The sequence below is a fragment of the Pelodiscus sinensis genome, chromosome 5 (assembly GCF_052426305.1).
Source record: "Pelodiscus sinensis isolate ZL-2025 chromosome 5, ASM5242630v1, whole genome shotgun sequence".
In the NCBI taxonomy this organism is placed as follows: Eukaryota; Metazoa; Chordata; order Testudines; family Trionychidae; genus Pelodiscus; species Pelodiscus sinensis.
This window is the reverse complement of record NC_143056.1, coordinates 126,517,825-126,545,329: the sequence shown is the minus strand read 5'-3', so window position 1 is coordinate 126,545,329 and position 27,505 is coordinate 126,517,825. Positions and strand designations below refer to the sequence as shown.

Below are 27,505 nucleotides of genomic sequence, written 5' to 3'. Positions count from 1 at the left end.
CGTTCCAGCCCCACAGCCCTCCCCCGCCATAGGTTGAAGCGCCAGTGCTGGCTTCCCACTGCGAGGGAGAAGGAGGAGGGCCCAGGGGTGGTGGATGAACGTAGAGCTGGGAATGGCAAGTCCCCAGCCCTTCTGTCCGACACCCCCCCTCATGGGAGCTAAGCCTACCCCCCCATTGCAGGGGCAAGCCTCCAGCCCCTCATAGGAGCCTCCCGGCCCTGGAGCATGGGGAGTGTGGGCGGAACACAGCTGAAGCTAGGAGTGGAGTATGGGTGGGGCCATGCCTCCCAGTTTGGGAAGGCAATGCCGTCCCCTGCCTCTTTTACCCACCGCCCAGGGGCGAGCCTCGTGGGCGGACTCCAGCTCGAAGGGGAAGGAAGCAGCATTGCTTACTGTCCCTTCCCTCCCCCAGCTGGGGGAACAGCAGCACCGGAAACTGCTCACTTGGAGGTTTTCCCTGCTGCTCCCATTGGCCGGAATCATGACCAATGGGAGCAGTGCCTGGGAGTGGTGGGCGACATGGAGCCTGGTTAGCACCCCTCCCTCATGCCCAGACCCCCATTCCCAGCCCACTCCTGCACCTTACCTCCTGGCTAGACCCTGCACCTCCACAAATAATGAATATTCAAATATGCAAATAAAATGTTACCCGTCTGCCAAAAGTCTGTGAATGGGTTTTCCGGTCTGTGCTATAAAAATCCCTGGCCCCCAGCTTCAGCCCTAACCCCTAGAGGCCCGACTCCTCCACTACACCCCAGTGCCAGCCACTGACCCAACAGTCCCCTGCACCCAATCCCCCCAGTCCTGAACATTAGCCGTCCCCAGAGTCCCCAGGGCCAGCTCCCCACCCTGGATGCCCCAGTGCCTTCTGCCTCTTAGAGCCCTTCCCAGCACTGTGCTGCCTCCCAGCTGCCAGCTGAGCGCTGCTGCCCAGGTTGTGGCAGCTCCAAGGCTGCTGTGCTGTGCTCCATGCGACCCTCCCACCGCCCAGCAAACTGCTTTTCTGAGGCTGGGAGGAGACCCTGCCCCTGCCTGGCTGGGAGGTGGGGCAGGATACACCTCTCCCAACAGCTGCGGTGGGAGGGGAGGTGCTGGGTGGTGTATCCCAGCCCTGGCCCCCAGAGCCACCACGGCCCGGCAGCCAGCGGTTCACGGCCTGGGGGTTGGGAACCGCTGGTCTAGGTGCCATTCCATGGGACAGTGGAACCACATCCTGTAGGTGTGTGCGTTATACTCGCATAAGTAGGAAGGGGTTTGAGGCCAGTTGATGGGCACGAGGGTATCTACAGTACTTCAGTCATCTGTGCATGTCTTCTGCCATTAAAAACTGCTGCCCCCTCTGCCTCTGATCACTAGTAAGTTGTTTGGATTTAGGACCTTAAACGTGGCCTGCGCATAGCCCCAGGTAAGAAGGTGGCTTTGCTACCTTCAGAAGCAGTTGACTGAGAAATAAAGTTTTGGGTGAGTGACGCCTGCATGGGGTTTGAGTGTGATGTGTCTGCCAGGTTTCAGAGCTGGCCCAGGGAACGTGGTGGAGAGAGCAAGGTAGATGACTAGGGATTGTGGAGGGAAGAGGGAGTAAGGGGGGGAGGGACCAGAGAGCTATAAAGTGGAGGCACAAGGGAGTGGTATATCGGTAGCTGGAGCACAGGAGCGGCTCTGGGTTGAGAGGGATTGCACAAGTGAGGGGGGGAAGAATGATGGTTAAGGTGCTTGATGGGACTCTGGTGATCAGCGTTCCAACCCTACCTCTGACACAGACTCTTTGTGTAACCCTGGGCAACTCACCTGAGGCTGGTGTTCCATCAGAACCCAATTCTTTAGGCCCCACACCATGGGCCAAATTATCCTAAGGGTGCATCTACACACCACTCTAAAATCAAAATAAGAGATGCAATTTGCACTGTGCAAATTGAGTATCTTATTTTGAATCTATTTCAAAATCGCTTATTTTGAAATTTGGCATGTGAACCTGGCGCCAAATTTCGAAATAATGCACTATTTGGAGCCATCCCTTATCCCTCATGCAACGAGGCTTACCGGGATGGTGAAATTTCAAAAAATATTCAAAATAACAGGTGGCTTGTGTAGATGTGGGGTAGCTATTTCAGGATACCTCCAGTATCCGGAAATAGCCGTGCAATGTAGACATACCTTAAGTGTTCAGCATGCAGCAGCTCCTGCATGGGCAGAGATTCATCAGCGCCCAGCACCCAAGCTGCTGAGCTCTCTAGAAAATCTGGCCACTTTCATTTGGTGCTTAAAAGCAGGGCAGACAACTCTTTTTGCCTGTTTCTCTTTTTCCCCTGCAAGGTTTTCAGGATGAGGGCTGTCTCTTTCCCATGCATGTGCAGCGCTGACCGCACCTGTGGACCCGAATCTCCACCTTGCAGCAATGTTGTGACCTGGGCATAGTGAGGGCATGAAACTGTTCTGAGTCAACAGCGTTTTACACCCACTTTGCATCCGTGAAAATGCCTGTGCAGGGTGCAAAGCAGTGGAGAGCCTATTATGTGGGAGTGCAGGGTTATGGAGCTGCCGGGAGCTTCTGTGCATGGGGGGAGTGGCATTTTCTAGCCTGCTGAAGAGCATGTGGGAAGCGGGTTTAGAAAGCGGAGTGCAGCAGTGATTTGCTGCCAAGAATTTAATTAGAGGCTCTCACAGAAAGGTTCCCCCACTCTGTTTTCAATCCACCCCACATGCCGGGGCGTGGGAGCTCTCAGAGGAAGGGCAAGAGACACATTTGCTTCCCCCATTTAAACCAAACTGGTCTTTCATAGCCCCAGGACAGTGGGTACGATCAATGGGAAAACAAACTTCACTGAGTGCACTTGCTGGAAATGTTTATTGTTGGAAAGTGGGCTATCTGCTAAGTGGCCAGCCCAGTGTTTAACTTGTTTTCGGAGTTGGTATGCGCATGGAGATGTGGAGGTGTACAGAGGTATACAGAACAGCCTATGACCCTTTTGCCACAAAGGAGAAAGAGGGCTTGGTCTTAACACAGTTTTTGTTGCACAAAATAACCTACATTGATATCAGGCTCTGTCCACCTGAGGGGGTATATAGCTGCAGTTGTCCACCCAAGGGGATCTGTACTGATACCCCTATACTGGGGTGGACAGAACAGTACACCCTGAATTAAAAGCCAGCATGAAATCAAATCTCTTCAGAAAGATAAATCTCTTGGGCTACATCTTCACTATACGGAAGATCGACACAGCTGCGGTCGATCTTCCGGGGTTCGGTTTAGCAGGTCTAATGAAGACCTGCTAAATCGAACTCAGAGGTTGCTCCCGTCAGCACCAGTACTCCTGCTCCTCACAAAGAGTAAGGGAAGCTGATGGGAGCCTTTGCTCCTGTCAACCTCCTGCTGTGTGGACGGCGCGGAAACGCGATTTAAGATATGTTGATTCCACCTACGTCATTAGTGTAGCTGGAGTTGTGCATCTTAATTCAACCTTCTGCTGTAGTGTAGACCAGGCCTTGGCGCTTTATTCCAAGCCTGGTGAACAGCACAAATAAGGAAACGAGGCAATAAGGAAATGGAATAGTTTCCTCTACACAGCAGGAGCCATGTCCATAGGAGACCGCCCTTTCTGTGCCTGCTACTCAAAATGTTTCACCTCCTTCTCTGGAGGTCAGAGAGCACTCCTCCAAATATCAGCTAGTAACCTCCCAGAGGGCGTCATCTTCTCTTGCTTGAGAAGCAAAGGAACTGAGACCATTTTGGGTCCTGCAAGGAATATACACCATGCATTTGACATGTGTGTGTGCCCTCTGCTTGGACATGTTTGAGTCTCCAGGTGTGTTTGAGTGGGGGAGGGGGGAGCCTGCACCTAGCACTTCTGGTTTTAAAAGCATGAACCTCCACCGATGTTCCCTCTAACTTTTCCCACCCATGAGCGGGATACATTTTGTTATGCGCACCCAGCCATGTCCAGAGGTGCAGCACCAATAGAAACACAACTGGGTGGCATTTGAATCTCTCCTGGGTGGCTGCTCAAGCGCACGGCTTACAGGGGCCACTACTTGGGCTAAGAGACCCAGCTCAAGTGAAGGCTGGAATACTGTAGTCTCATCAACCTGGGTCCTGGTCAACACTAGAGGGATGGAACACCACGCGGAGCAGCCGGGACAGGAAGGTGCACAGCTGGGGTTGTGAAAGTTGGTATGTGCATGTGGGCCCTGTTAAGGCACCTTCAGCTGAGAAGGTGCCTTTTTATGGCACTTGGTGCCATCTCTGATACCTTCCAAAAAGGCAAAGGTGAGTTGTACAAACCCCAGGGCTGGCACAGAGCTGCAGCGAGCTCCCCAACCCTCCTGTTGATTTGGCAGTGAAATGTCAGTCAAAGGCTACTGAGACCTTTGGCAGCCATCGGCAGTCTGGAGAGCTGGGCAGGAGAGCTGGCTATAGCGTATGTAAAAGTCAAGAGAGGTCAGTAGAGCGCAAGCTTCTACAATCGGCTGGAGGGTGTATTTATACGAGGGAGGGAGTTAATATTGACTGACCAAAGTGGGCAACTTCTCTACCTTTGTTCATTGTTCTTGCCCTGACTCTCTTGACTCCCCTGGCAGGGACATGGGTAAGGGGTGGGCCAGGATCATTTCCCCAGTGGGGAAGATCACTTCCTAGGGACTAGGATTAGATTAGATCACTTCCTAGGGACGAGGGATCCCTTGCAGCGCTCACACACACACACACACACACAGGGATGTGGCGGGGGGGGGGGGTTCTTGGGTCTCAGGAGATGTTTTCGGTTGGCATCTATTTAGGGAGAGGTCCTCCTCTCCCTGACACCTTCCTCTGGGCCTATTTATCAACACAGAGCGTAGCCCATTTGCCAAAAGCAGTCCCTTTCATTTGACCTGTTTGCTTCCCCATGGGATGCATTTAACAAAGGCGAAATAGACAAGAAAAGCAGGGGAGGGGGATTGTGTTTACCTGCTCCAGGGAAGTGGAAATGATCCGGAGATCCTCTGCCCCCGCTTCCCGATGGCTCCCAAACACCTTCCCGCAGGGCACAGAATTCCAGGCCTGGCTTTACCTGTGACGATATGGAAAGTCCTTACTAGTGTCCAGAGTATAAGCGGTTGCCCTTCGTGAATTTACCAGCAGGGGAAAAAAATTAGAACTGGATTTGTGTGTCCCTGGAGTGGACTCTGGGTGCCCTTCCACAGGGCAAGACCCAGAACTGGATTTCGATGCCCACGGGGGTGCGCTTTGGGAACAGGTGACACGAGGTCGCGCTCAGGGGGTGCCCTGCCCCCTTAGAAACCTGCCACTATTTTAATTGCTAACTGGGCTGCCCCCACCCCTCTGGGTGGCCCCGCTCCCCCCACGGCACCAGGCTCCGGGGGCCGCCGGAGAAGGCGCAGAGCCGGATTGCTGTGCGCTCTGCCAGCTCGGGGAGAAGGGCGGGTGCCCGGGCCACGCCTGGGGCCCGCGGTCCGGCGGGGCTGGCTCCGGCTGCGATCCCCTGGGCCGCCAGCAGGGAGCAGGCGCGGGCCGGGCCGCGTTCACACACACACACCCAGGCGCGCGCGGCGGGAGGGGAGCGCGCCGGAGCCTGGCATGCCCCAGTGTGGACGTGAGTCACTCCGCGGAGCCCCTCGCCAGCCAGGCTCCCGCCACATGCCGGCTCCCGGCCGCTCCGGGGCTCGGCTCCCCGCCGCCTGCGGCTGAGGCGCGCTGCCTCCCCGCTGCTCCCCGCGTGGACCGTACAAAGCCCGCAGCCCGGGGACCGCCTTGCCCGGGAGGAGCCCGCGGCTGCAGGGAAGGGACCATGTACGTAGACCCGGAGGCTGCCGGCAAAGGTAGGAGCCAGCCCCCCCCCCCGGCCCCGAGGGCTGCCGCCTCCCTGGGGCCTTTGCCCGAGCCCCTGGGCGCTGTGCAGCGCCGAGCACCGCGGGGCGATCCCGTCCGGCCCCTGCTGCTGCCCGCGGCTCGGCTCCCCGGCTGGGGCCGTGCGGGCGGCGGGGCCAGGCTGGGCTTGGCCGGGGGACGCTCCCGCCGCCTCATCCCGCGGGCAGCTCTGCCTCCCCCGGCCGCCTTGGCCGCGCACCTGCTGCGCTGCCCGCTGGGCGCTGCTGGCGCGGCCCTTGCGGGGCTGGCTGGGCGGGGGACCGGGGGGGTTGGAGCGCGGGGCTGAGCCACTTGGTGGAACTTCTCTGAGCCCCACAGTGGGGAGCGGAGACAGGGCACGGCCGCAGCGTGAGGCTCCAGCGCCCCGCTCTCCAGCCTGCGCCGCTTCCCTTGCCGCTTTCATCTCCTGGCTGCCCCTGTTCCGCCTCCTTCCCGGTCCCTCTTTGCCCCTCTCGCCTTCCTCCTCTGCCCCCTTCCTCTTCCGCCCCCCTTCCTCCTCTAATTCCCTTCCTCCTCCGCCTCATCTCCCCTTTCTCCTCCTCTGCCCCATCTCTCCTTCCTCCTCCGCCCCCTTCCTCCTGCTCCCCTCTCTGCCCCATCTCGCTTTCCACCTCCGCCCCCTTCCTCCTGCTCCCCTCTCTGCCCCATTTCGCCTTCCTCCTCCTCCTCTCCTCTCTGCCCCATCTCGCCTTCCTCCTCTGCCCCTTCTGTTTTGCTCTGTGCCCCATCACTGCTTCCATCTCCATTCCCCTTCCTCCTCCTTCCCATTTTCTCTCTGCCCCATTCTGCCTTCTTCCCTTTCCCTCTGCCCCATCTTTCCTTCCTCTTCTGCCCCTATTCCTCCTCCTTCCTGTTCCCTCTCTGCCCCTGTTTTCCTCCCTCTTGTTCCCTTTCTCCTTCCCTTCTCCTCTTTGCTCCATCTCTCCTTCCCTCCGTCCAATCTCCATCCCCTCTGCCCCATCTCCTTCCCCTTTCCTCTCCTTCACCTCTGCTCCATCCCTCCCTCTCAGCCCTTTCTCTTTCTTCCCAGTGCTCCCCTCTTTGACGTTCTGCTCCCGTTACCTCCTTCCTGTTATCTACTCCCAATTGACTCTGTCAGATCTCTGCTCGTGTTCCTGTCTTTCCCCATCTCCCCTTTCTTTTCCTCTCCTTGTTCCGCTTTTCCCTCTCTTCCACCCCTGGAGCTGCCTCCTCCCTTCTCTGTTCCTTCCCTCTCCTTCTCCGGATTGTGGGCTTTCTGGAGTTTCCCAGGCAGGAGTTACGGTAGTTTTTTTTTTGGGGGGGGGGGGGGGAGTCACCACCGCTCATTTCAAATGAGTCACCACCCTGCAGAGCTGCCTGAGCAGTGGCACCTGCTATTCCTGGAAGAAATAAACATAACACAAGCAAAACATTCCCGAGTCACTGAGCCGGTTTTGAGAGTAGCAGTTAGCCCAGAGTGTGGGGGAGGAGAACCTCTCCATCTGGCTGGCTTTGGGGGGGGGGGGTCCTACTGAGGCACAGCTTCCTGTCCCTCCCCCCACCAGCCTCAGTCTTACCCTCTGAAGACAAGGATTTTCAGAGTTCCTCTGGTGCGCTTGTGCTCCCAGGAGGCCCCCGACTCTCTACCTAGGAATCTGGCACAGGCGAGTGTTGGGGGCTAGGACATGCAAAGAAGGGGCATTGTTTTACGCTGTGTGGTTGGCTGTGGCCTGGTGTTACCTGCAGGCTCTGATTGCCAAGGTGGCTAATAAGGATGAAATGACTGGCTGGTTGCCTGGGACAGGGCGGGCTGTTTTCCTGAGATGTGGGGAGCTGCAGGAGAGGAGTGGAGTTAGGGAGTGGATTGGTCTCCAGAGGATTCTTCAGAATGGTGGGTCAGGTTTTCTAAGTAATCACGATTCTGTTTGAAGTAGATGCTCGTGCTTCGGCTAATTGGGCTTGTAGGATTTGGCAGACCCAGAACGTGAGCCCATCTAGCCCAGTGGTCTGTGTGTCCGTGGGTCTCAACCAGGGATCTGGTATGCAACAGTCTCAGCCAGGGGCTCCTTGGGGGCCGTAAGTAGGTTTCAGGACGTCTGTCGAGCATTAGACTCTGCGGGGCTCAGGGCAGAAAACGGAAGCCCTAACACACAAAACTGCAGCCTGGGGCCCTCAGTTTTAGCACCCGGGGCTGATGCTGAAGCCTGAGCCATTTATCTTCTTGGTGCCGCCTGTAGTATGGGGTCCTGGGAAGTGGCCCTGTTTCCTCCTACCCCTTAACTCTGGGCCTGGCTTTATATGGAGAAAAAGAGTTGTGTGGCACAGGTGGGTCATGGAGTTTTTATAGCGTGTTGCGGGTAGCAGGCTCAGAAAGCAAAAAGTTGGGAACCCCTGCAGTGTGTGTAGTACCGCATGATCCCCAAAGAGAGCAGCTATGAAATAACCTGCCCTCTAGCTGCCCCTAAATACCTTACTTGTCCTTCCCCCCACTATCACACTATCTGAGCACTTTCTAGTCTTTAATATATTGGTGCACCCAGCATCCCTGGTGTTGCGGCCCCGAGAACAAGTGATTTGCCCAGGGTCACACACACAGTCTGTGTCAGAGCAGGCAGTTGAACCTAGATCTCCCAATCCTGGGGCTAGCGCCCTAGCCTCTGGACCATCCTTCTTAACTCACTCAGTTAGTCTGACTGTGTTCTGAAGAAGAGCGTTTATATCCCTTCCGAATCTATTTTTTATAATCCTGCCTAATATTCTCATTAGCGGTGCAAATGTGCCATCCCTTTGTGAATCATGCTAACCCCTGGCCAGAGTGGTACCTTGCGATCGCTGGTTAATCAGGTGTTGTGTGAAACAACATGTCGGTTTATCATTTTAAAATTCGCAGCCCTTCTGTTTGGCTGGCTGGACCCTGCAAGGGGAAGTGAGGTTTGCTGATCTCCCTCCCCTGTGCCAGTTGTAATTATCTAGCACTTGATCTTTCATCATTCCCCTTCTTGTCCCACTCCTCTCTAAACAGTTTCAGTCTTTGCAGTCCCTCTTCATATGGAAGTTTCCTAGGTCTCTAATCAGTCTTGTCTCTGAATCTCTCTCTTTCTGTCCTATCCCTTTGGAGCCAGTGGCCCCAGCCTGACACACCGTATTCAATACCAGTATCCCATTGTTTTACACGCTGGCATAATAATAGTCTGTGTTACTCTCCATCACCTTCCTTGGGGACCCGAGTGTGCTGTTTGCTTTTTCCACTCCTGCATACTGAGCAGATATCTCCATTGCGCTCTCTACTACGCTGCCTGTGTCTTTCTCCTGAGCGGGTAATTGAAGCCGAGCCCGGCAATGGGTGAGTAGTTCTTGCTGTGGGCCGTTGTCCAGGCCACTTAGCAGGAACTTGAGTCTCTGAGTCTGTTGCATCCAGCGCTCTGCTTGCCTCTGCCCCGCTGAGAAATCCACTGCCACTGCTTGCCCCTGGATTAGGTAGCTTCAGCGTGAACTAGTCTCAGCTCAGCATCTGCCTGGCCCTGGCAGCTCTTTCCAGCCATGAGCCACCCTCACCGCTTTATGTGGGTAACTCTCTCTGGGCTCCTCCCCACACCATGAAATGTGTGTCACCCTATTCCAATGCACTAATGAGGCTCCTGCCCCTACCCTGTGCCTCCCCACATCGCACCCCCCCCCAATGTTCTGAGCCCCTCCTACCAGTGTTCTGAACAAAGACCACTGGGCCTGACATAGCCCCACCCTGAGACATCATGACCCTGCCCCGCTGCCTCCCTTCTACAAATGACCCTGCCCTGACCCCGATTTTCCCCGAGATTTATGCATGACTGTCCCATGCTTTGCTGCTGGACTAATGACTCTCCCTGAGCTCCGTGTCATCCCATCCGTGTCGCCCGTCCCTGCCTCTCCATGTCATATAGACAGCCCCACCTCCATCCTTTTCCCCTCCTGCCCTGGGCTGTCTTGTGGAAGGGCCAATTACTGGGATGTGAAGATGCCATGCGGAATGGGTGCCTTAGGTCGGGGACCCGCGGTGTGGTGGAGGGAGCCAGGCAGGGGAAGGAATAAGGCAGAATAGATTTTCTCTCTCAGGCCCTGGACAAATAAGGGTTATTCTGAGTGGGCTTGATCCTGCAAGGAGCAACTCTTGGGAGTCCTGAGCATCCTCAGGTTCCACTGAAGTCCGCGGGAGTCGAGGGCATCCAGCCCCTTGCAGGATCCAGCTCCATGTGATGCGTCTCTCCATTGTGTGGCCTGGAAGCAGGCCAGCCAGCTACCGAAGCTATGACGGCAGGTGTGGCTTCCTCAGACGCAAGTTCAGCCAGAGCGCCAAGAAACCTAGCTCCGTTCGGGTAGGCAGGACCGGACTGAGTCACCAGCAGTATTTCCTGTAGCACTTCTCTGCTTCCTGGACATCTCCCCTACAAATATTCACACCCAGTGTCCAGGGACGTGCCCAGCCACATACCAGTCCAGTCCCACCTTGCATAATGCATGAGCGCTAACGAGATCTGAGGCCATGGAGGCAGGCATTGGTATTCCTTTCTCTACTGCTCCTCCTGCTCTTGCTGCTGTAGATACTATCTCTGCCTCAGGACACACTCCTCCAAAGGCTTCTACGCAGAGTGTCTCCTTGGGATTGTTTTCAGATCGGAGATTTCAGCCACGTCCTCCACCAACCCACTGCCTCTCATGATGGTCTCCCCATGGAGTAAGATGCTGCTTTTCTCTCTGTACTTGTTCCAGTGCTCCAGCATGGGGCATTTTGCTACAGGCAGCAGCATCTTCTGGCTCAGGTGTGATAAAACTGCGGTGCTGATCACTTGTGGTCATTAAAGATCTCCTGGCAGGGCCCCTATATCCTGGTCAGACTCCTCTGCAGGTGCTTATATTTGCAAAAATGAATTCCTGTTCCACTTTCAATTAGCAAGAGTTCTACCCTTTGTTTCCTGATGCAAATGTGGGTAGTGTTGCTGTATGCTGTTGAACAGCAGTAGCGCCTCTCTCTAGAAGTAGCTGCATTTCAGTAACAAAGGATACAGTCTGCCTTGTGAGGGATTTGTGAAATGTCATTCTTTAGGACTTGTTAAATGCTTTGGGGCCTTTGGAGGAAAGGTGCTTTAAAGCCCAGCATGTAAGTATTAATTATTACCTGATTGTAAACAATCCACGGTCTGGCAAACAATGGGAGGAGCTGTGGGCTGTTAAGGGAAATTGTCTAAGGTGAAAAGAAACATTACAGGTATAACAGGAGCTGAGAACAACTAGATGTGGTTTTCAAAGAGCTTTTCCAGAGACCAGGAGTAGCAGAGAAGGGTCTTGCTCTGGTTGATTATGGCAAGGGGGGGTAGTCATGGTTCTGGGAGATTTGGGGAATGGGTGATGGGTCCTTTGCCACACAACACCCAGCTGCCCATGGGAGTTATGCTTCCTATAGCACATCGGAGGGCTTGATCTCTTGGAAAAAGCAAGTCGGCCTTTTGCGATCCAGGGTGCTCTTCCTACTATAGAGTGAGATTTCTCCCTGTCCCCCTCTGGCCCTGTGAGTGAGATTTCTGGGCGCTCCCTCCATCTATGAGGCTTCGACTCTTTCCATCTCAGCCCAGCCTGTGGCGTCAGACTGTCCATGCCAGTTATCCCCTCCTGGGGCCTGGCAGCATGAGGCTCTCTGATGCCCTCAGCACTTCTGGGAAGGGCAGTTTGATAATGGCTGTCCCCCTTCACTACGTGAGTAAGTCCGGGGGGGGGGCAGCACCCCACTCTGTCCCCACATGGCAGAGCTCTCTCTGCCCCCGGGGCAGCCCTTTCCACTGCTGCTTTTGTGCCTTGGTGCCTCTGATCACCAGCTGCACTGACAGAGCCCCGCAGCCTGAGTGATGGCCCCTCAGGAGGTGGTGAATAAATAACCAAGCGCCTGCTGTTTTCTCAGGGGAGGGAAGGCAGCTCCTGGGTCTGGGATAAAAAGGTCTGCGTGCCGGAGCGGCAGGTGTGGGGATGGCAGAGCAGGGGAGTGGAAGGGAAGGTGACTCCCCAGGGCGGGTGGTGCGGAGACAAAAGCGGGGCAGGTTAAAAATAAGATGAAACACCATCAAAAAGATTGTCGCCTGGGGCTCTGGGACAGACAGCACAATGGGCTCGGAACTTGCAGGAGGAGAACGGCCCAGAGGGGGGGGGGGGTACATGCTGGGGAAAGTCACCAGCCGAGAAGCAGACAAAGAGCGAGGAGCTCAACCAGGCCACTGCCGTTCTGCACGGGGCTCTCCATCTCCTCCTCGGGCTGGGCGGCCGGGGGACCCTTCCCACCTTCGCTTTCCTGGGCCTCCCCCCTGTGCAGCGTCTGCCCTCCCTCTTCTCCCCCCGCCTCGCTGGCTGGGCTGGAGCCCTTCAGTCCTGCCCTACAGCAATGCCCTGCTCTTCCTGCCACCATCTTCACCGCAGGCCTCTTGGTGCAGCGCATCTTGTCATGTCAGGCCTGGCACTGTGCATCTGCCCCCATGGGCCTCTGCCGAAGCCCCACACTCCCGCATCGTCTTCTGCTCCTGAGATTCCTGCTTTGTCTGCCCATCCCCTCAGTGCTGCCCTTTGTTATCCCCTGCTGGTCCAGGCCTGGGCTCCCATAGAGCTTTGCTAGTGCCCCTCCATCCTGCCCTGCAGCTCTACCCTGCTAATCCAGTTCTGCCCCTCCATCCTGCCCTGCAGTTTCCTCCTCCTGCCCCCCCCCTCCCCCGAGTCCCTCCAATGCAGAGACCATGCTGACTGTTGCCAGCTCCTGCTGCAGTGGCTTGTAGGCAAATGAAAGCAAGACCCAGGGTCTCCTTTTTCTTGGGCTCAAGCTCACATTTGAACCCGGATCTGCTGGGTTGCAAGGCGGCTGTGTGAGACCCTTGCATCACAAGCTCCCTCCCTCCTCCTCCCACTGGCCTCCTGCTGGCTTTTCTTTCTCTTCCTCCCGTCCCTTCCCGCCTACTATCTGTAAAATTTCTCCTCTCCTGCTCTCAGGTGCTGGTGCCTCCCAGAATAGCTCCCCTGCCAAGAGAGGGGTGGGGAGGGAGACAGGCGCACACACCTAGCAGTGACAGGTGAACTCAGGTTACTAAAATTAAACCTGCCTTGGCTGCAGCTGCAAGGATTCAGGGTGGAGGCCAGGGGACCCTCAGACAGGAATATGCTCTGGGCAGGCCAGCCTCAGTTTTGATTCCAAGGAGATATGGCGCAGGGAGCGGAGGAGGATGTCTCTTCCCCAGCCAGGAATGGATGGAGCTTGGGGCTGATTTCCGTGGTCTAGTCTGTCAGTCCTCAGCCTGCCAGGGGGAGAGGAGGAAATGAAGACAGATGTAGATAATATCGCTGCCACCCCAAGCCCCTGGGGGCTCAGCTACAGTATGTATTATGGATGAATTCAGCAGGGAGGGGCTTTCGAAGAGCAGACGGCAGGGCTGGCAATAAGAGACTGTGTGCTCAAAAGGCATAGAGCGGGGTCGCTGTGCAGGGCATGGCCTGTTCCCTAAAAGGTGGAGGGGGTTTAAAGGCAGGTGCTGGGATAGCGAGGGGGCAGATGCAAGCCCCTTCTGCCCTAGGAGGTGGACCCCTCACTTCCAAACAGCGGGACACTCTAACACCACCTCTCCCTCTGCACAGAGCGGGTTCTTGCTCCACCCAGGCATCCCAGCCCTCTCTTGGCTTCAGAGATTTTTAGGATGATGACGACCACCTCTTCAGACCTCCTGATCTCTCTGACGTGCGATGACCCACAGGTCTGGTGCTCACTTCCATGGGAAGGTGCGGAGAGAAACCAGGAGACCTGGTTTCTGCTCCCCACCTTGACTAGCGGAGACCTCTCTCTGTGGGATCCTGCTTCTCAGTCAGCCCGCCAGCCTGCCCTGCATCTGTGGGGCTCGACGGTGGGAGGCAGAGCCCTCTCTCTCTGTGGCCTTACCCAGCGGGTGGGATGCGTTAGACAGTAGGATCCCCAGGCACTGCTGTTGGGTTGTGTGGCGGAGCTTGGGAATGCCTTGCTGTGGGGGGGGAGGGGTGTGGCAGAGAGAGAGGGAAGGAGTGAGATGATGAACTTGCTTCACCCTGCCCCTACTTTGTCCAAGGGAGTTCTGGGTAGGGGCTGAAGAAATTAGGGGTTAGAAGAGGTGATGTGCAGTGGAGAGGGTCAGTGGAGTAAAGGGGGCTCCTTGCTCCAAGTCTCCTGTAATATGAACTCATTCCTCCATCCATTCTTCCTCTTTTTTTACCCTCATGGCCCTGTCCTCTGGATCCATCATAGAGCTGGAAGAGACCTCAGGAGTCATCAAGTCCAGCCCCTGCCCAAGGCAGGACCAATCCCAACTAAATCAACCCAGCCAAAGCTTTGTCAAGCGGAGACTTAAACACCTCTAGGGATGGAGATTCCACTGCTTCCCTAGGTAACCCATTCCAGTGCTTCACCACCCTCCTAGGGAAATAGTTTTTCCTAATATCCAACCTGGACCTCTCCCACCACAACTTGAGACCATTGCTCCTTGTTCTGCCATCTGTCACTACTGAGAACAGCCTCTCTCCATCCTCTTTGGAAGTTGAAGGCTGCTATCAAATCCCCCCTCACTCTTGTCTTCTGCAGACTAAATAAGCCCAACTCCCTCAGCCTCTCCTCATAGGTCATATGCTCCAACCCCCTAATCATTTTGGTTGCCCTCCTCCACCAGCCTCCTGTGTCTTTCCCTTCCACTTTTGCCCACCTGCTTCTGGGCCTTATGTGTCTCATTCCCTTCCCTCCCTTTCTCCTCCCCTGCTCATCGCCATGGCACCCAAGCACCTCTCGTCCCATCTCTGATGTCTCGTCCCCCTCCTTCGCCCCCCCAGTCCCATCTGTCTCATTTTCCCCGGACATCTGTGCGATTGGCTCGTTAGGGACGTCAGGAAGCCAGCCAGACGGGCACCCAGGTGAGCTGGCCACGGATGCTGCAGGAGAAGAGGGAGCGAGGCAGGAAGGAGCGGGAGGGAGAGGTCACCTTGTGGGGAGTGTAATGAGGTTTAAAAGGGAAGTGGCCTGTCTCACAAGAGGAGGGAAGGCCGAGGTGGCTGGCTGAGGCAGGAGGGGACTGACTAAAACCACCCTGCCTCTGCACCAGTTCAGGGATGGACGAATCTTCACCTGAGGCACAGACCACAGGGTCTTATATTTCATTCCATTGTGTGCGACCCCCTTCTGACAGTGAAAATCATGACTGGGGCGGGGTGGGGGGGACGGACCGAAGCCTGAGCCTCACCGCTCTGGGTGGGGGAGCCAAAGCCCCAAGGCTTCAGCCCAAGTGGCAGGGGGAGAGGAGCTGTAACCTCAGCCCTGTCGCCCAGGGCTAAAACCCTTGGCTTATGGCCCTGAGTGGTGGGAACCAGGCTTCAGCTTCGGCCCTGAGTAGTGGGGCTCCGGCCTTGGCCCCGGGAATCGGGTTTGGGCTTCAGGCCTGGGCCCCACCAAGTCTAACACCAGCCCTGGTGACCCCATGAAAACCGGGTCACAGGCCACGTTGGGGTCTGACCCCCAGTTTGAGACTGGCTGGTCTAGACAAGTGCAGCAGTTGTGAGGAGACGTAACAGAGTGGCTTGCCCTTGAAAGGCTGGAGGCCTGGGCCCCGCCAGTACTAGTCCCTCTCAGCAGGAATCAGCTGTAAGAATAGCAGGAAGCTACAAAGAGAAATGCTCAGGGAGGTGGGAGACAAGTGACCTGTGTGTCTGGGAGCAGAGAGTTTCCAGCAGAGGCACCTGGGACTTGGGGAGTGAAACCATGGAGAGGAGAGGCCTATGAGGAGTGACCTATGAGGTAGTACATGGAGGAACTTGGGAACTGTAGTTTAAACATTTGTTAATGCTTGAAATCAAACCTGAGAAGGGCTGTGAATGGATGCAAGGGGGCTGTGAGTTATTAAAGAAGGCCCTTGAAGGGGGAAACTGAGGCAAGGGTCAGTTTCCGAGTTGCCATGAGGCAATCCACAAGAGGCAGCCTGCCCAATAAGAGGAGGCCTGTATGGACTGTAATAAAGGAGAGAGGCTGGTAATAGATCAGTCTTTATTTTACGTGATATGGGGTGTGGCTGAGGCCCCTTGTTCTGGGACACCTTCTGGTCCATGAATCAGCCAGAGAAGCTTCTGGTGCAGTCACCCGTGCTTTTATTGTTCCTTCATTCCCACCACTGTCTATGTACAAAGCTTACAGTACATTCAGTCAGCTGCTCCATCTGCCTGGGAGCACACTCAGCCACACCCTGGCTCCTTGCTCCTCCTGGCTTCCTTCCTTGCCCGTGAGGCCCACAGCTGCTTGTAATAGCCCTTGAGGCCTGGGCTTGCTCAGCTGTTTCCTCTCAGCCTCTTTAGCCAGGCTACAGTGGCAGAGCTCTGGCTTTGCCAGCACTCTGTCACAATGGGTCAGTAGCAGTTGTTTCCTCTAATCTTTTCTCTCTAGGTGCGGATTTTTCCATCCACGTGCAGAATAAATTTTATGTGCACCAAGGTGTGTTCGTGCACCACCAGGAAAAACACAGACCTAACTGTGAGCACTCTGCTAATCAGCTAGGCGGCATTAGAATCTCTCTTGAGCGGCCTCACAAGCTCCTAGATTACAGGGAGCACTGGCCAGTAGCTACAGCTCCATGGACCAAGACTTCATTGGGAGTGGGCCAAATGTTAATGTCTGTGCCTTAAGCTGGGATTGGACCCTGGGGTGTTTACTTAGCTGTCCCATTAACTTCCTGTTAAGAGGCTGTGGCTAGAAGTTGCTGCCTGACTTCTGACAATTGGCAGCAGGTGACCATGAGAAGCTGGTGACTGGGTTTGGCAGATGCTTTGTTTCCTGTGTCCTTGTCCATCTTTTCCTTTCCTGCTAGAAATGGGTTCATCTCTAGACCCTCGGCACGTTCCTTGCATGTATGTTTTATTCATAGCCCAGGCCCAGTTGCCCATTTGCTGCTCTGGGGGCATTTCCCTTCCCATCTCTGTGTCCTTGTGTCTGTGGGATTTTGGTGATGTGTGTGAATGAGTGATGGCCATTTGGATTGAGTGCCCCCCACCTGGAGTGTGCTTGTGCACATCCTGTTTGCTCTCGTGTCGTCTTTCATCCGTATGGATGGAAGATTTCTCCAGACAGGCTGCTCCAGAGAGGAGTGAATTAAGTTCGTGGGGCTGTTTTGGAGATCTCCATTCAACTGACTCTTTGCAGGGAAAGAAGCGTTGAGGATGTCACCAGGTCCTCCCTTTGGACTCCTTTAATAGCTCTTCTAGGTCCAGTGAGATACTCCTGGCTAAGGAGATGCTAGGGGCCCAGATGCCCCTTGTGGGATATTTCAGTTGGCCTCTGACAAACCTGTTTTGATGAACACCAGCGGTCTTCGTGGTTCAGTGAATAAGCATCACTTGGCCCCGCAGCCTGGAGAGGAGCCCCCTCAGTGGACTGGGGGCAGCAGAGCGTGGCAGGCAGGCTGGGGGCAGTGCACTGGCTGGGGCTGTGACCAGGAGGGGGGCAAACACCCTTGTTCGGGACTGCTCAGTTCCTGAGGGTGCCAGACTAGGGAGAGGTCCAATCTGTATGGAGATGTATTCATCGGGGGGGGGATGAGCAACTGAGCAGCAAAGTTTATTAAAGCTTGTGGTCTGGGCCAAGAACAAGCTGCATGGTTCTCTCATGGTTGATCCAGCTCCCTGAGAGGCGGTAGCTAGGTCTGACAGGTTAGATCACAGAAATCCTTTTGGGATTGCCCCGTGGCGTGCTGATCAAGCCACTGACACCTGCCTTCTTGCTCTCTGGGGCTCCCCGCCATCCTGTCCTACTGGTCCAGAAGCTCTGGTCTTCCCCAGCAAAGGTACAGAATGGAGGTAACCGACACCCTGCAAGAGCAATACAAGCACTGAACCAGTTCAACTCTGGGAGAGCTCAGCTATAAGGGTTCAGCACCCAGGAACCCAAAAGGACCAAACCCCAAATAAATCTATCTTAATCTGTGTAAAAGTTTTGCACAGAGAAAGCTCATAAGGTCAGGTCAGCCCTCTTTATCAATGGAAGAGAGATATGCACAGTGGTTGCTTCCTCCTCCCCTGGATCACAGTTATTTACATGGGACTTGATAATAAACAAAAGTATTATACTTAATAAAAATTAAGTATAAAAAGTAGGATTTAAGTGGTTGCAAGTGAAAACAGTCAGATCAAAGTAAATTACTAAATTAAAATAAACAAGACCTATGGCTAATCCTAATCCATTAAGAAATTTATGTGCAAATTCTTACCCTAAATAGTTGATCTAAACATCTTTCCCAAGCTAAGCAGCCCCCTACCTTGGGCACAGTTCTTCTTCCCTGTTCAATCTTAGATGTTTCCAGCAGGCATCTTAGGTAATAAGAGTGGGGTCTCCTGGCATCTGGCGATTCCCTATTGTTTGGTTTCCCACCTTTTATATCCCTTTTTCCCAAGGTGGGAATTCTCTGTGCTCAGTTCAAACTTTTCTCACCTCAAGTGAAAAAGTACAGGCGCCAAAATGGGTTTCAGCGTCACGAGGCCTGGCCACCTGTCTTTGTGTGGGCAACTCTAGTTTGGGCTTACAGGACAAACAAGACTATTCATAGGTTGTTGGTTTGAGTACTGAGTCATTAAGTTTCCGGAGCATCAGCAATGGCTCCCGTTAGCACATTTAGAATTATAAACAGATTCACACTTCGTATTTCTTCACATACAAGAATAACACATGCACAGAAATAGGAAATACAGATTCAGGGGAATACAACCTTTAAAATGACATGTCACATGACCTGTTTTGCATAAAGCATCTGTGAGTTATGCATGCCCATGCTCATAAGCCAATTTTCATAAAGCATGGGGAGGGGGATTACAAGGTCAATGAAAACTTCTCCCATCAAGCTAGTGTTGTCTGCAACCGGGGGTGAGGTTGGCATAGTTACGGCTCTCAGGGGTGTGGATTTTTCATGTCCCTGAGAGCCGTAGCTATGCCAATGTAAGCTGCTAGTGCAGACTAGCCCTGAGGTTATAACACTTCTAGATGCGGGTGGGGAGGCTTGCATATGCTGATTCCAGTTGGATTCTCCAGAAAGCAATGGAAAGGACTTTTGGATCAATAGCATAAGCTTTAACTCACTCGAGCCTTCGTTCTGATTCCTGATGTACAGACGGATACGAGGAAAACCCGCTCCTACCTCCTACCTGATGTACAGACGGATCGGGGAAAACCCAGCTGTGGAGTTTGAAGGACTGACACATACCAGAGCCCTGTGTTGGAGATAGAGGTGTCCTCTGGCAAGCTTTTTAGCATGAGCGTGTGGGTTCTTTAGTGGGTTTTAGACGCTGTCTCTAAATGTAAAAGCATTCCAGGATAAATGTGCTTGCTTAGAAAGAGCAGTGTGGGGACTTGGAACAGCTGGCAACTCACTGGCCATAGTCTGCGGAGAGAAAGCAAAGTACTGGAATGTTTGGGCAGTCTGGTTTGCTGGGCATGTCCCATCTAAGCTGGGAAATGTGCAGCCTTGGCCAAAAGGGAGTGCAGAGGTGATGGCTGGAAGCCTGAACATGTTAAGTCCATTTCCTGGAGGGGTGGCGTAGGGGGAAAATACAGGTGCAGTGACCCTTAAAACTGTGGCACGCAGCAACTCAGTTCTCCTTGCAGACAATTGTCATTGGGAGTTTCACTGAGCATCTGCATCACTGCTCAGATGGGTTGGCGCATGCCGCCCTGGAGGCAATGGATTCTCTGGGCTTTGTTCCAGTCTAGTAGGACCCGATTAGCTCCAGCCATGAGTTTGTTCCCATCTATGGGGGTGCTCTGGATAGTTCAGGTTCCCCAGTCCCCTGAGTTGGGTGGTTCATAGGTCACCTCATCTATCCAGTGTAGGGTCTGGGCCAGCCCCACTTCTAATCTGTTTTCCCTTGACCTTGGAGATTCTTGGGTCCTACGAGGGATGTGAAATCCCATTTAAAATGTTAACCAGCACATGGGGTTGCACCAGGGCAGGGGCTGCACAGGGTGAGCACCGGTTAACTGGTTACCCCAGTAAGAATGCCAGTCAGGCGAATGCTTACCGGGTAACCAGTTAACCTTTTATACCTCTAAGTCCTTCATGTTTCTGTGGTCCCATTGATGGTGCTGAAGTAGATCTGAGCCTTGTCCTTTTCCTGGTGGGCCTGATGATTTCCTCCAGGCTGGTGTTCACCTCTTCATTTCCTCCCTGTATCCTTGTTATTTCTTGGGCCTGGAAGCCACTTTGGTTAACTCATCCCTCCTGAAGGTTACCCATATAAAGTGTGTGTAGGTTGAATAAAACACTTTTGAGATGAGAAACTCACTGGCAACTCAGTTGCCAAGTCTAAGGCGGTTTCCACTGTATTCGGCATCTTGCATTTCCTGCTCCCTTGTACATGCTGACCAGACCCTCTCCTGCCTGCGTTTTCTGATTGTGTCTTTCTCTAGTCCACGTGTGGCCTACCTGAGCCTGGGAAGGAGCCACAGTTTACCAATGTACCTAGCCAAAGTGCTACAGGAATTTGTCCCCATCAGGTGCCTTCTCTCCCGTCTCCGGTATCTTTTGCCCACCAGCAGCCCCACCGATCAGCGCCTCCTTTTCCTTCCCCGTACCTCCTGCCCGCTGCAATCAGCTGTTTCATGGCACTCAGGAGGCTCTGTGGGGGGGGAGGGAGGGAGGGTGTGATACGTTTGGAGGAGGAGGTGGAACCGAGTTGAGCACTGGAAGGTTGGCACCTGGAGCTGCAGCCCTGGAGTCGATGCCTGAGCAAGGAGTCACATATTAACTTCAGAAGAGCCACAGGTGGCTACAGAGCCACAGGTTGGCCACCCCTGCTCTAGTCCCACTCTTCTGTGTTAACACTGATGGATCCTCTTCATTGTCCCTCTGTGTACTGTTTCCTAGTAGTCTGCCATTCATCTACTACCCTTGGCGCCTCTGCTCTCGCCCCACAGGCCACTCTGTGATCTGCCCCTGTGGCCCTGTTGCCCCACAGGCCGCTCTGTGATCTGCCCCTGGGGCCCTGTCTCCTGCGGGTTGCCCTGCTATCTGCCCCGTGGCCCTGTCGGCTGCTCTGTGATCCGCCCCAGTCACCCTGTGGGCCGCGCTCTCTTGGCTCTCTTACTCTCTCCCTCTGCCTTGCCCACATCCCTGTGTCTCTCTCCTTCAGACTAAACCCTCTTTCTCCATCATCCCTGTGCACTCCCCCATCCTGCCCTTCACTCAAGTCTGCACCCTCGGGAGTGTCCTGGACCTCTCCCTTTCCTCACAGCCCGGCTTTCCCCAAACCTGCCTCTAACCATTGCCCCTTCCTCTGTCCCCATGGCTCGCTCCTCAGCTGTGCACCCACTTCTGGAAGGGGGTGGCTTGGCGGTGGGGGGGCCAGGTAGCAAGCGCCTTTATTTCCCGGGTGACTGACTCACAGCTTGGGCATGTGCCCCGCCCTCTGGTGACTGCAGATCCATCATCAGGGCTCTCAGAGGCTGCCCCAGCACCTGCTGCAGCCTCTTGGTTTTGAGTTATGATGAGTCTATTACTCCCCCCTCCAAATCCTTGACATGGCCTGGCTCAGAGAGGTGCATGGGTTCCCAAACTGGGAGGGAGGGGTGCCCTCTGAGGGGGTGTGAATAAATTCCAGGGCAACCCAGCCCCCCCCAGTCAGTCCCCCCAAGTTTTGCTGCTATTTTTGTTTTTTGGCCCCGATCAGTTCCTTTTTTTTTTTTTTTTTTTTTTTTTGCTCAAGTTTTGCTGCTATTTTGGGGGGGGGGGGGGAGGCGGGGCATGAGAGTCTCTCAAAAATCAAAAAGAGGGCATGATGCCAAAAAGTTTGGGAACCACTGGATTAGAAGCTGGCACAGTTGCTTTTTTTGAAGACCTGGATGTCTTCCTAATCTGCTCCTCTGTGGAGTCTGTCACCACCCCCTTCTCTGGGGTCTGTGGTGGACCAGGCCTCTTGGAGGCTGGGGATGTGTGGGATGTCTACACTGCGTCTGTGGCACCAGGGCTTGTGAGCTGGATGTTGCTGAGCCAGGGGTTGGGCGCGCATCGTGCTGTCAGCCTGGTGGGAGTGAGAGGCACTGGTGGGTGTGAGGTGGGGCACAGGCTGAGGTGCTGGGTGTGTGTATAAGTCTGGGGGGCGCTGAGTCTATGGGAGACTTGTCGAGCTCGGTTGGAGTTTTGCTGCGGCGAAATTCGTCACAGGCTGGGACTCTCCCTGCCGGTTTGGTGATCAGGGCGCGTAGCAGGCAGTGTAGAGAGAGATGAGGTGATCACGGGGACAGGTGAGTGCTACAGAACTAGCTCCCCTTCTGCATGTCCTATTGCGCCTCCTGCTGGGAAAGACTGGGACTCGGGTACCTCTTGGCTCCCTCTATGCGCAGTGTTGGTGTCGGAACTCCATTCCCTATAGCACCCCCTGCTGGCAGAAGCTGGTACTGGCGTAGCCCTGTAGTTGGTTTCTCCTCTCCTGTGTGTCACTTTCCATCCCTCACTCCCTGTCACTCACTCACTCCATCCATGTAGGGATAATGGAAGCCAGAGCGGAGAAGTGATTTCGGGAGGTGGACGTGGCTCCTTCTCCTGCCTCACAGCCCTAACAGGGAAGCAGGAAGCAGCTCCGGGAGGCGCCCTGCTGCTGGAGGGCACCGGCTGCAATGCCAGTGTGGAGCCGTCACGCCGCCCGGTGGCATAAACCTGCTGCCAGCCGGGGCAGATGGAGGCTGCGCCAAATGTTTAGCGGCAGCCTGGGCGAGCCAGCTGGGGGGCTAGGAACATGGCTCGCCACATGGGTCACTGATTCCACATGCCTCCCTCCCCATGTCCGCACTGGATCCAGCTCCCCTGCCGGGGCCCTACACACCGTGCCTGCAGGGGACAGAGATAGTACAAGCCAAACAAGCTTCCCTGCTGGCTTGCAGCTTCCATGCTCGCCTGCATGCAGAGATGGTAATAGCACAGAGCCCCCGCTGCCGCCAGGGAGAGTCCATCCTTCTCCCTTTGTCACTGGGACATGCCAGCCTGGGGAGAGCTCCGCTGGCTACTTAGAGAGAGAGAGAGAGAGCCTTGCTGTCTGGCCTGGGGGGCTCCTCCCCATCTCAGGTGAGGGTGCCCCATGCTTGCTGTAGGGTCAGATCTCTTGGGGCACTTTCAGTAGCGGGCCCTGAGCCGTCCAGTGTCACATTGACTAGCTGAGGCCTTGAAACCCAGCTGGACGTTCCCCCCACTCCCTTGCACATCCTGGCTTGAGCTGCATTCACACCTGCAACGCCAGCTCTGACTGACCCTGTCAAAGGGATCCTCGGATCTGGGTCCTGAGAGCGGGCAGGGCAGCGGGTGAGTAGACAGCATTGTGTTCCCTCTGATTTTTACCACCTCTGAGCGGAATGAATTTTGTTACGTGCACCATTCTGGAGGTGGTGTGGGACACCTCACCTTCATATTGGTGCACACAACAGAATTCATGTGGCAGGGGTGGGGCCATATGTTTCTAAGTGGGGGAGGGGGCTCAGGCTGGGGAAGAGGATTGTGGTGTAGGAGCATGAGGTCTCCAGGTTGGGGCTGGGGTTGAGGGGCTCAGGACGGGGACAGAAGGTTGGGGTGCAAAGGGCTCAGCTGGGGGTGTAGGCTCTTGGCTGGGCATGTAGGCTTCATATGGGACTAGGGATGAGGGCTTTGGGGTGCAGGAGGGTGTTCAGAGATGGGGGGGGCCTCAAGGTAGGGCAGTGGGTTGGGACTCAGTCTTACCCCTGCTGGGGACTACGGGGAGGGCCCCTTTCCTCTGGCCACAGCAGGTTAGTGCTGGGGTCTGCAGGGAGGGATACCCCCCAGCTGTAGCCTTGAGCCCCTGTATGGAGCTTAATGGGAAGCAGGGATGGGCAGCCATGAATAGTTGGTGGGCTGCATGAGTGGCCCTCCTTCACTTCAGTGGGCCGCAGTAGCTCATGGCCCTGCGGCCCCCTCCCGCACGTATCTCTGGGGCACCGGAGTCCCTCACTTACCTGCTCCTCCCCCTCCCTCCCAGCACTTTGGGAGTTCTGCGAATCAGCCGTTCGCAGCCTTCCAGCTCCGGGAGGGAGGGGGAGGAGCAGGACAGAGCGTGAATCAGGCGATTCACGGCTCCCTCCGAAAGTACTGGGAGGGAGGGGGGAAGCATAGGAAGTGCTGGGCTCTGGTGCCCCCAGTGTGTGAGAGGCAGCCAGAGAGGCCGCAGGTTGCCCACCACTGGCTTAGGGAGAGCTAAGATGGACAGGCGCGTGTGAGCAAGCTGGCAGAATCCGTTTGCACTGGTGACTGTTTTCCGCCACGTCCGATCCTCTTTCTGCTGTAGACCAAAGACACTCACACCTGGGGCAAGAGGAGAAGTCGATAAAGATGATGCAGCTCCTGGCTTTCTCATTTACAGCTTAGCTGAGGGAAAAATCTCCGCAACGCACCCAATGTGCACCATCTTATTAGCCATGCTGAGACCTGGCAGACTCTGGCTAGGACTGGACTCAAGCATTTTGTTTATCCAAGAAGTGCTTAAGTAGGAGGTGTTGGCAGCCATGGAGCTCTGTGAGAGCCAGCAGAATAGCCCTTCACATGCCTACGTGACAGACCCTAGCACAGGGAGTGTGGCGGGGAAAGAGGAGCCCTTGTGGGCTGTTGTAGCCAGGTGTAACTCAGAGCAACACGGGTGCTGCTCTAGTTTTTGTCAAGGACTAACCAGGCGAGACTCCCCTCTGATCCTTTGGGGAGCATAACTCTGATGGGAAGGGAAATCTGATGCCAAATCGGCATTTGGGGCATGAGAGGAGGCAAGGGCCACAGCTCACACACTGGAGGGAAGGTGCCCCTAAAATACTGACACAACCATCAGTCCGAGTCTGGATTTGGAGCCGCCTTATGCTTGGCCCCGCGGATGCCGTTACAGGCCCCATTACGGCAAATAGAACCGCCCCCCCTCCTTGTTGCAATCAGGCGGATTGGACAGCATTGGAAATCAATGCCTGGGCTTGCTTAGACCTTGCTGGCGTGGAAGGTTAGATGAGCTGGCCAGCCTCCGCCGAGCATCAAGTGGAGAAGCTCTTGCGCTGAAGCATGCGGCTTGCGATCCAGCGTTCCGAACGCCCAGAGCTCCAGCGGGACTGGGGTTTTTTTGGTTTGTTGGCTTTGGGCCTGGTGCACATGTGGATGCAGTCATGAACTAGGGGAGGTCCGAGAGGCCTGCTCAGCTTGGGGGTGTGCTCTGCTGGCCCCTGCTTTTGCTCATTATGTGACTCAGCAAGAGCTGTGAAATCCTAACCTGGCCGCAGCTTTTTTACAATAGCCTCGACAGTGTGTGTAACCCGTAAGCTGGGCCCTGTTGTTACAGCCGGTAGTGACAGTGTAACCCATCCGACACCACGCGGAGCTGCACAAATTATGTAGCGTCTGTAGCCATATCACCTAGCGCTTGTCTAGCACATTTCATCAGTACATCGATAAGGACTTAACAAAGGAAGGGCAGGGTCATTATCCTCATTTTACTGGTGGGGAAACTGAGGCACGGGGCAGCGACTGTGGCATGGCCAAGGTCAGCCAGCAGGCCAGTGGCAGAGCTGGGGATCGAGCCGAGACATCTTGAGTCCCAGTCCAGTGCTGCATGCCGTGGGCCATGCCGCATGTACTTTATGCCCCAGATGTAGTATACGGCCAACAGCAGGCCTGATGCAGTGAACTAGAACTAGGTGCCTCCTTCTGGCTCTTATTTAGGTGCCTCCGTGGGAGCGGAGCTGCTGTGAACCCCTGGCTCTGCTCGCGGGCACTGAGCCCTTGAAATCTGGCCTTGAGCTCTTTGTGAATCTGGCGCCGTTGTCTGCGGAGCCTGTCTGCTTCCAAGCCCCGCCTGTCACTGGCCTTGCGGGCTGGCACGTTGAGTGGGGCGAGCATCCGCAGAGGGCTGCAGCCTGCTACCTGCCTGCCCACGCTGGCATGCGGCACGACCCCAGGGGTAGCAAGGAAGGGGGGAGAGGAAAGGGCAGCCGCTGGCTGCCTGGCGAGGCATAACAGGGAGACCAGCTGGCCTTGGCTCTGAGAGTGAGGAGCCCAGGAGTCAGCCTGTGATCCAGGGAGAGCAGAGCAGGTGGGGATGGGCTGGTTGGGAGTGCCGTGGGGCAGGAGGATCGCACAGAAGGAGCTCGCAGATTGCGGAGTGGGTGGGAACCAGGCTGGGCTCACGTCCATGTGGATGGAAAGGGCATGTCTGGGCTTCAATGAGCACAGCCGTGTGGCCTTCCTGCCTCTCTCCTGCAATCAGCGCGGCTCCAGCCCAGCTGGCGGCTCGGCTGCCTGCTGTGAGGAACCTGCTCCCCGTCCCTGCCCTTTCCTGCCCCTGCCCAGGTGCTCTCAGCAGGGGTGGCGCGAGAGGGCATCACTTCTTGACAGGTGGAAGCTGCTGAAGGCCTGGCTGGTTGGCTGAGCCCCGCTCCCGAGGAGAGTAGCTATGGAATTGTGAATCTGTGCCAAGCCCCCTGCCCGCAGCGCTCGGAGTCTTGGGATCCCTTTGGCCCAGCAGAAACTGGCCGATCAGGAGCAGCGTGTAGGGCTAGTTCCTTCGCCTCTCCCCAGGCACTTCTGGCTGACACCTGCAGGGGTTTAGAGAGTCTCTGGCTGCCACACAGGAATGGTGTCTGCTCTTGCTTTGTCACTACGTCAGCATGTGACAAGGACCACCCCGTGCCTCAGTTTCCCCAACCAGTTAAGAGGGATGCTACCGCCCTCAAGGAACTCCTCCCACCCAGTGCTTCAAAGTCGCCCCTGTCCTGTACCTTGTGGCCACCCCTTGTGTGGCTTCCCAGTGCCTGCAGGGATTCAACGCTACTCTTCCAAAAGCACCTACCCGTGGAACTAGAGTCTCTGTTCTCTGGCAGCAGCCGCATATGGAGAATCAGTTCCACTTTAATCCAGAAGGGGGTGGTGGTGCCTATCACCTTATTACCCCATTGACTCTTCTCGTGCTGTGAGACTTAATCCACAGCGCGCTGGGTGACCCCTGCTGGGAAGGTGCTACAGGCCAGCGAAGGGGTACCACACCCTAACCCACGGGTTTCCCTGGGGGGGGGGGGGGGTTAGGCAGCTTCCTGCCTCTCCTGACACCGCAGATCATGCAGCACCCCAGAAGCAGCCGGCAGCAGGTTGCCAGCCAGTGGGAGTTTGGAGCTAGTGCTCAGGGCAGGGGCAGTGCGCAGAGCCCTTTGTGCTCCCCCCAACCTAGGAGCTGGACCTGCTACCGGCTTCTTCTGGGGTGCAGCACAGACTGCAGTTCCAGGACACGCAGCCACCTGCCTTAGCACCCCCCACTGGTCACCTGATCCCCCAGCAGCCATGAGACCCAGCACCTGACATCCCACCCCCCAGTGCTGGGGCATGCCCTGTGGTTTGAAAACAGCTGGTCTAATCAATGGGGTTCAGTCGGCCTGTGTTTGGGGCCGCTTTCCCTATCCTACGCCTTGCAACCCTGGAGTACTCCTTCTGGACGCAGCCTTGGGCTGCACGGTGCAGGGACCCATCCCATGCGGGTCTCTGGTTCTCCAGGGGTCTTTACGCAGCCTTTCTCTCCTCTCGCTCCCCAAGGCCCTAGGGCTTTGGCTGGATCGGACAGGGCGCTTGCTGGGGTGCCGCGCGCCAGGAACGTCTGCAGGCTGGGGAGGGGGGAGCT

At 55.6% G+C, this 27,505-nt stretch overlaps 1 protein-coding gene across 4 annotated transcripts in view; it reads left to right on the top strand.

The window, feature by feature from the left end:
* The first annotated feature begins 5,512 nt into the window (after positions 1-5,512).
* SYT7 (synaptotagmin 7) overlaps positions 5,513-27,505 on the top strand; it is a 164,906-nt gene continuing 142,913 nt past the window's right edge. Inside the window, exon 1 of one of the 4 annotated variants that reach the window (XM_075928449.2) lies at positions 5,513-5,814. In XM_075928449.2, the coding sequence (XP_075784564.1) occupies positions 5,784-5,814 (31 nt within the window). In that variant the 5' untranslated portion in view covers positions 5,513-5,783. The remainder of the gene's footprint in view (positions 5,815-27,505) is intronic. The other 3 variants (XM_075928452.2, XM_075928453.2, XM_075928454.2) reach the window with 3 other exon arrangements.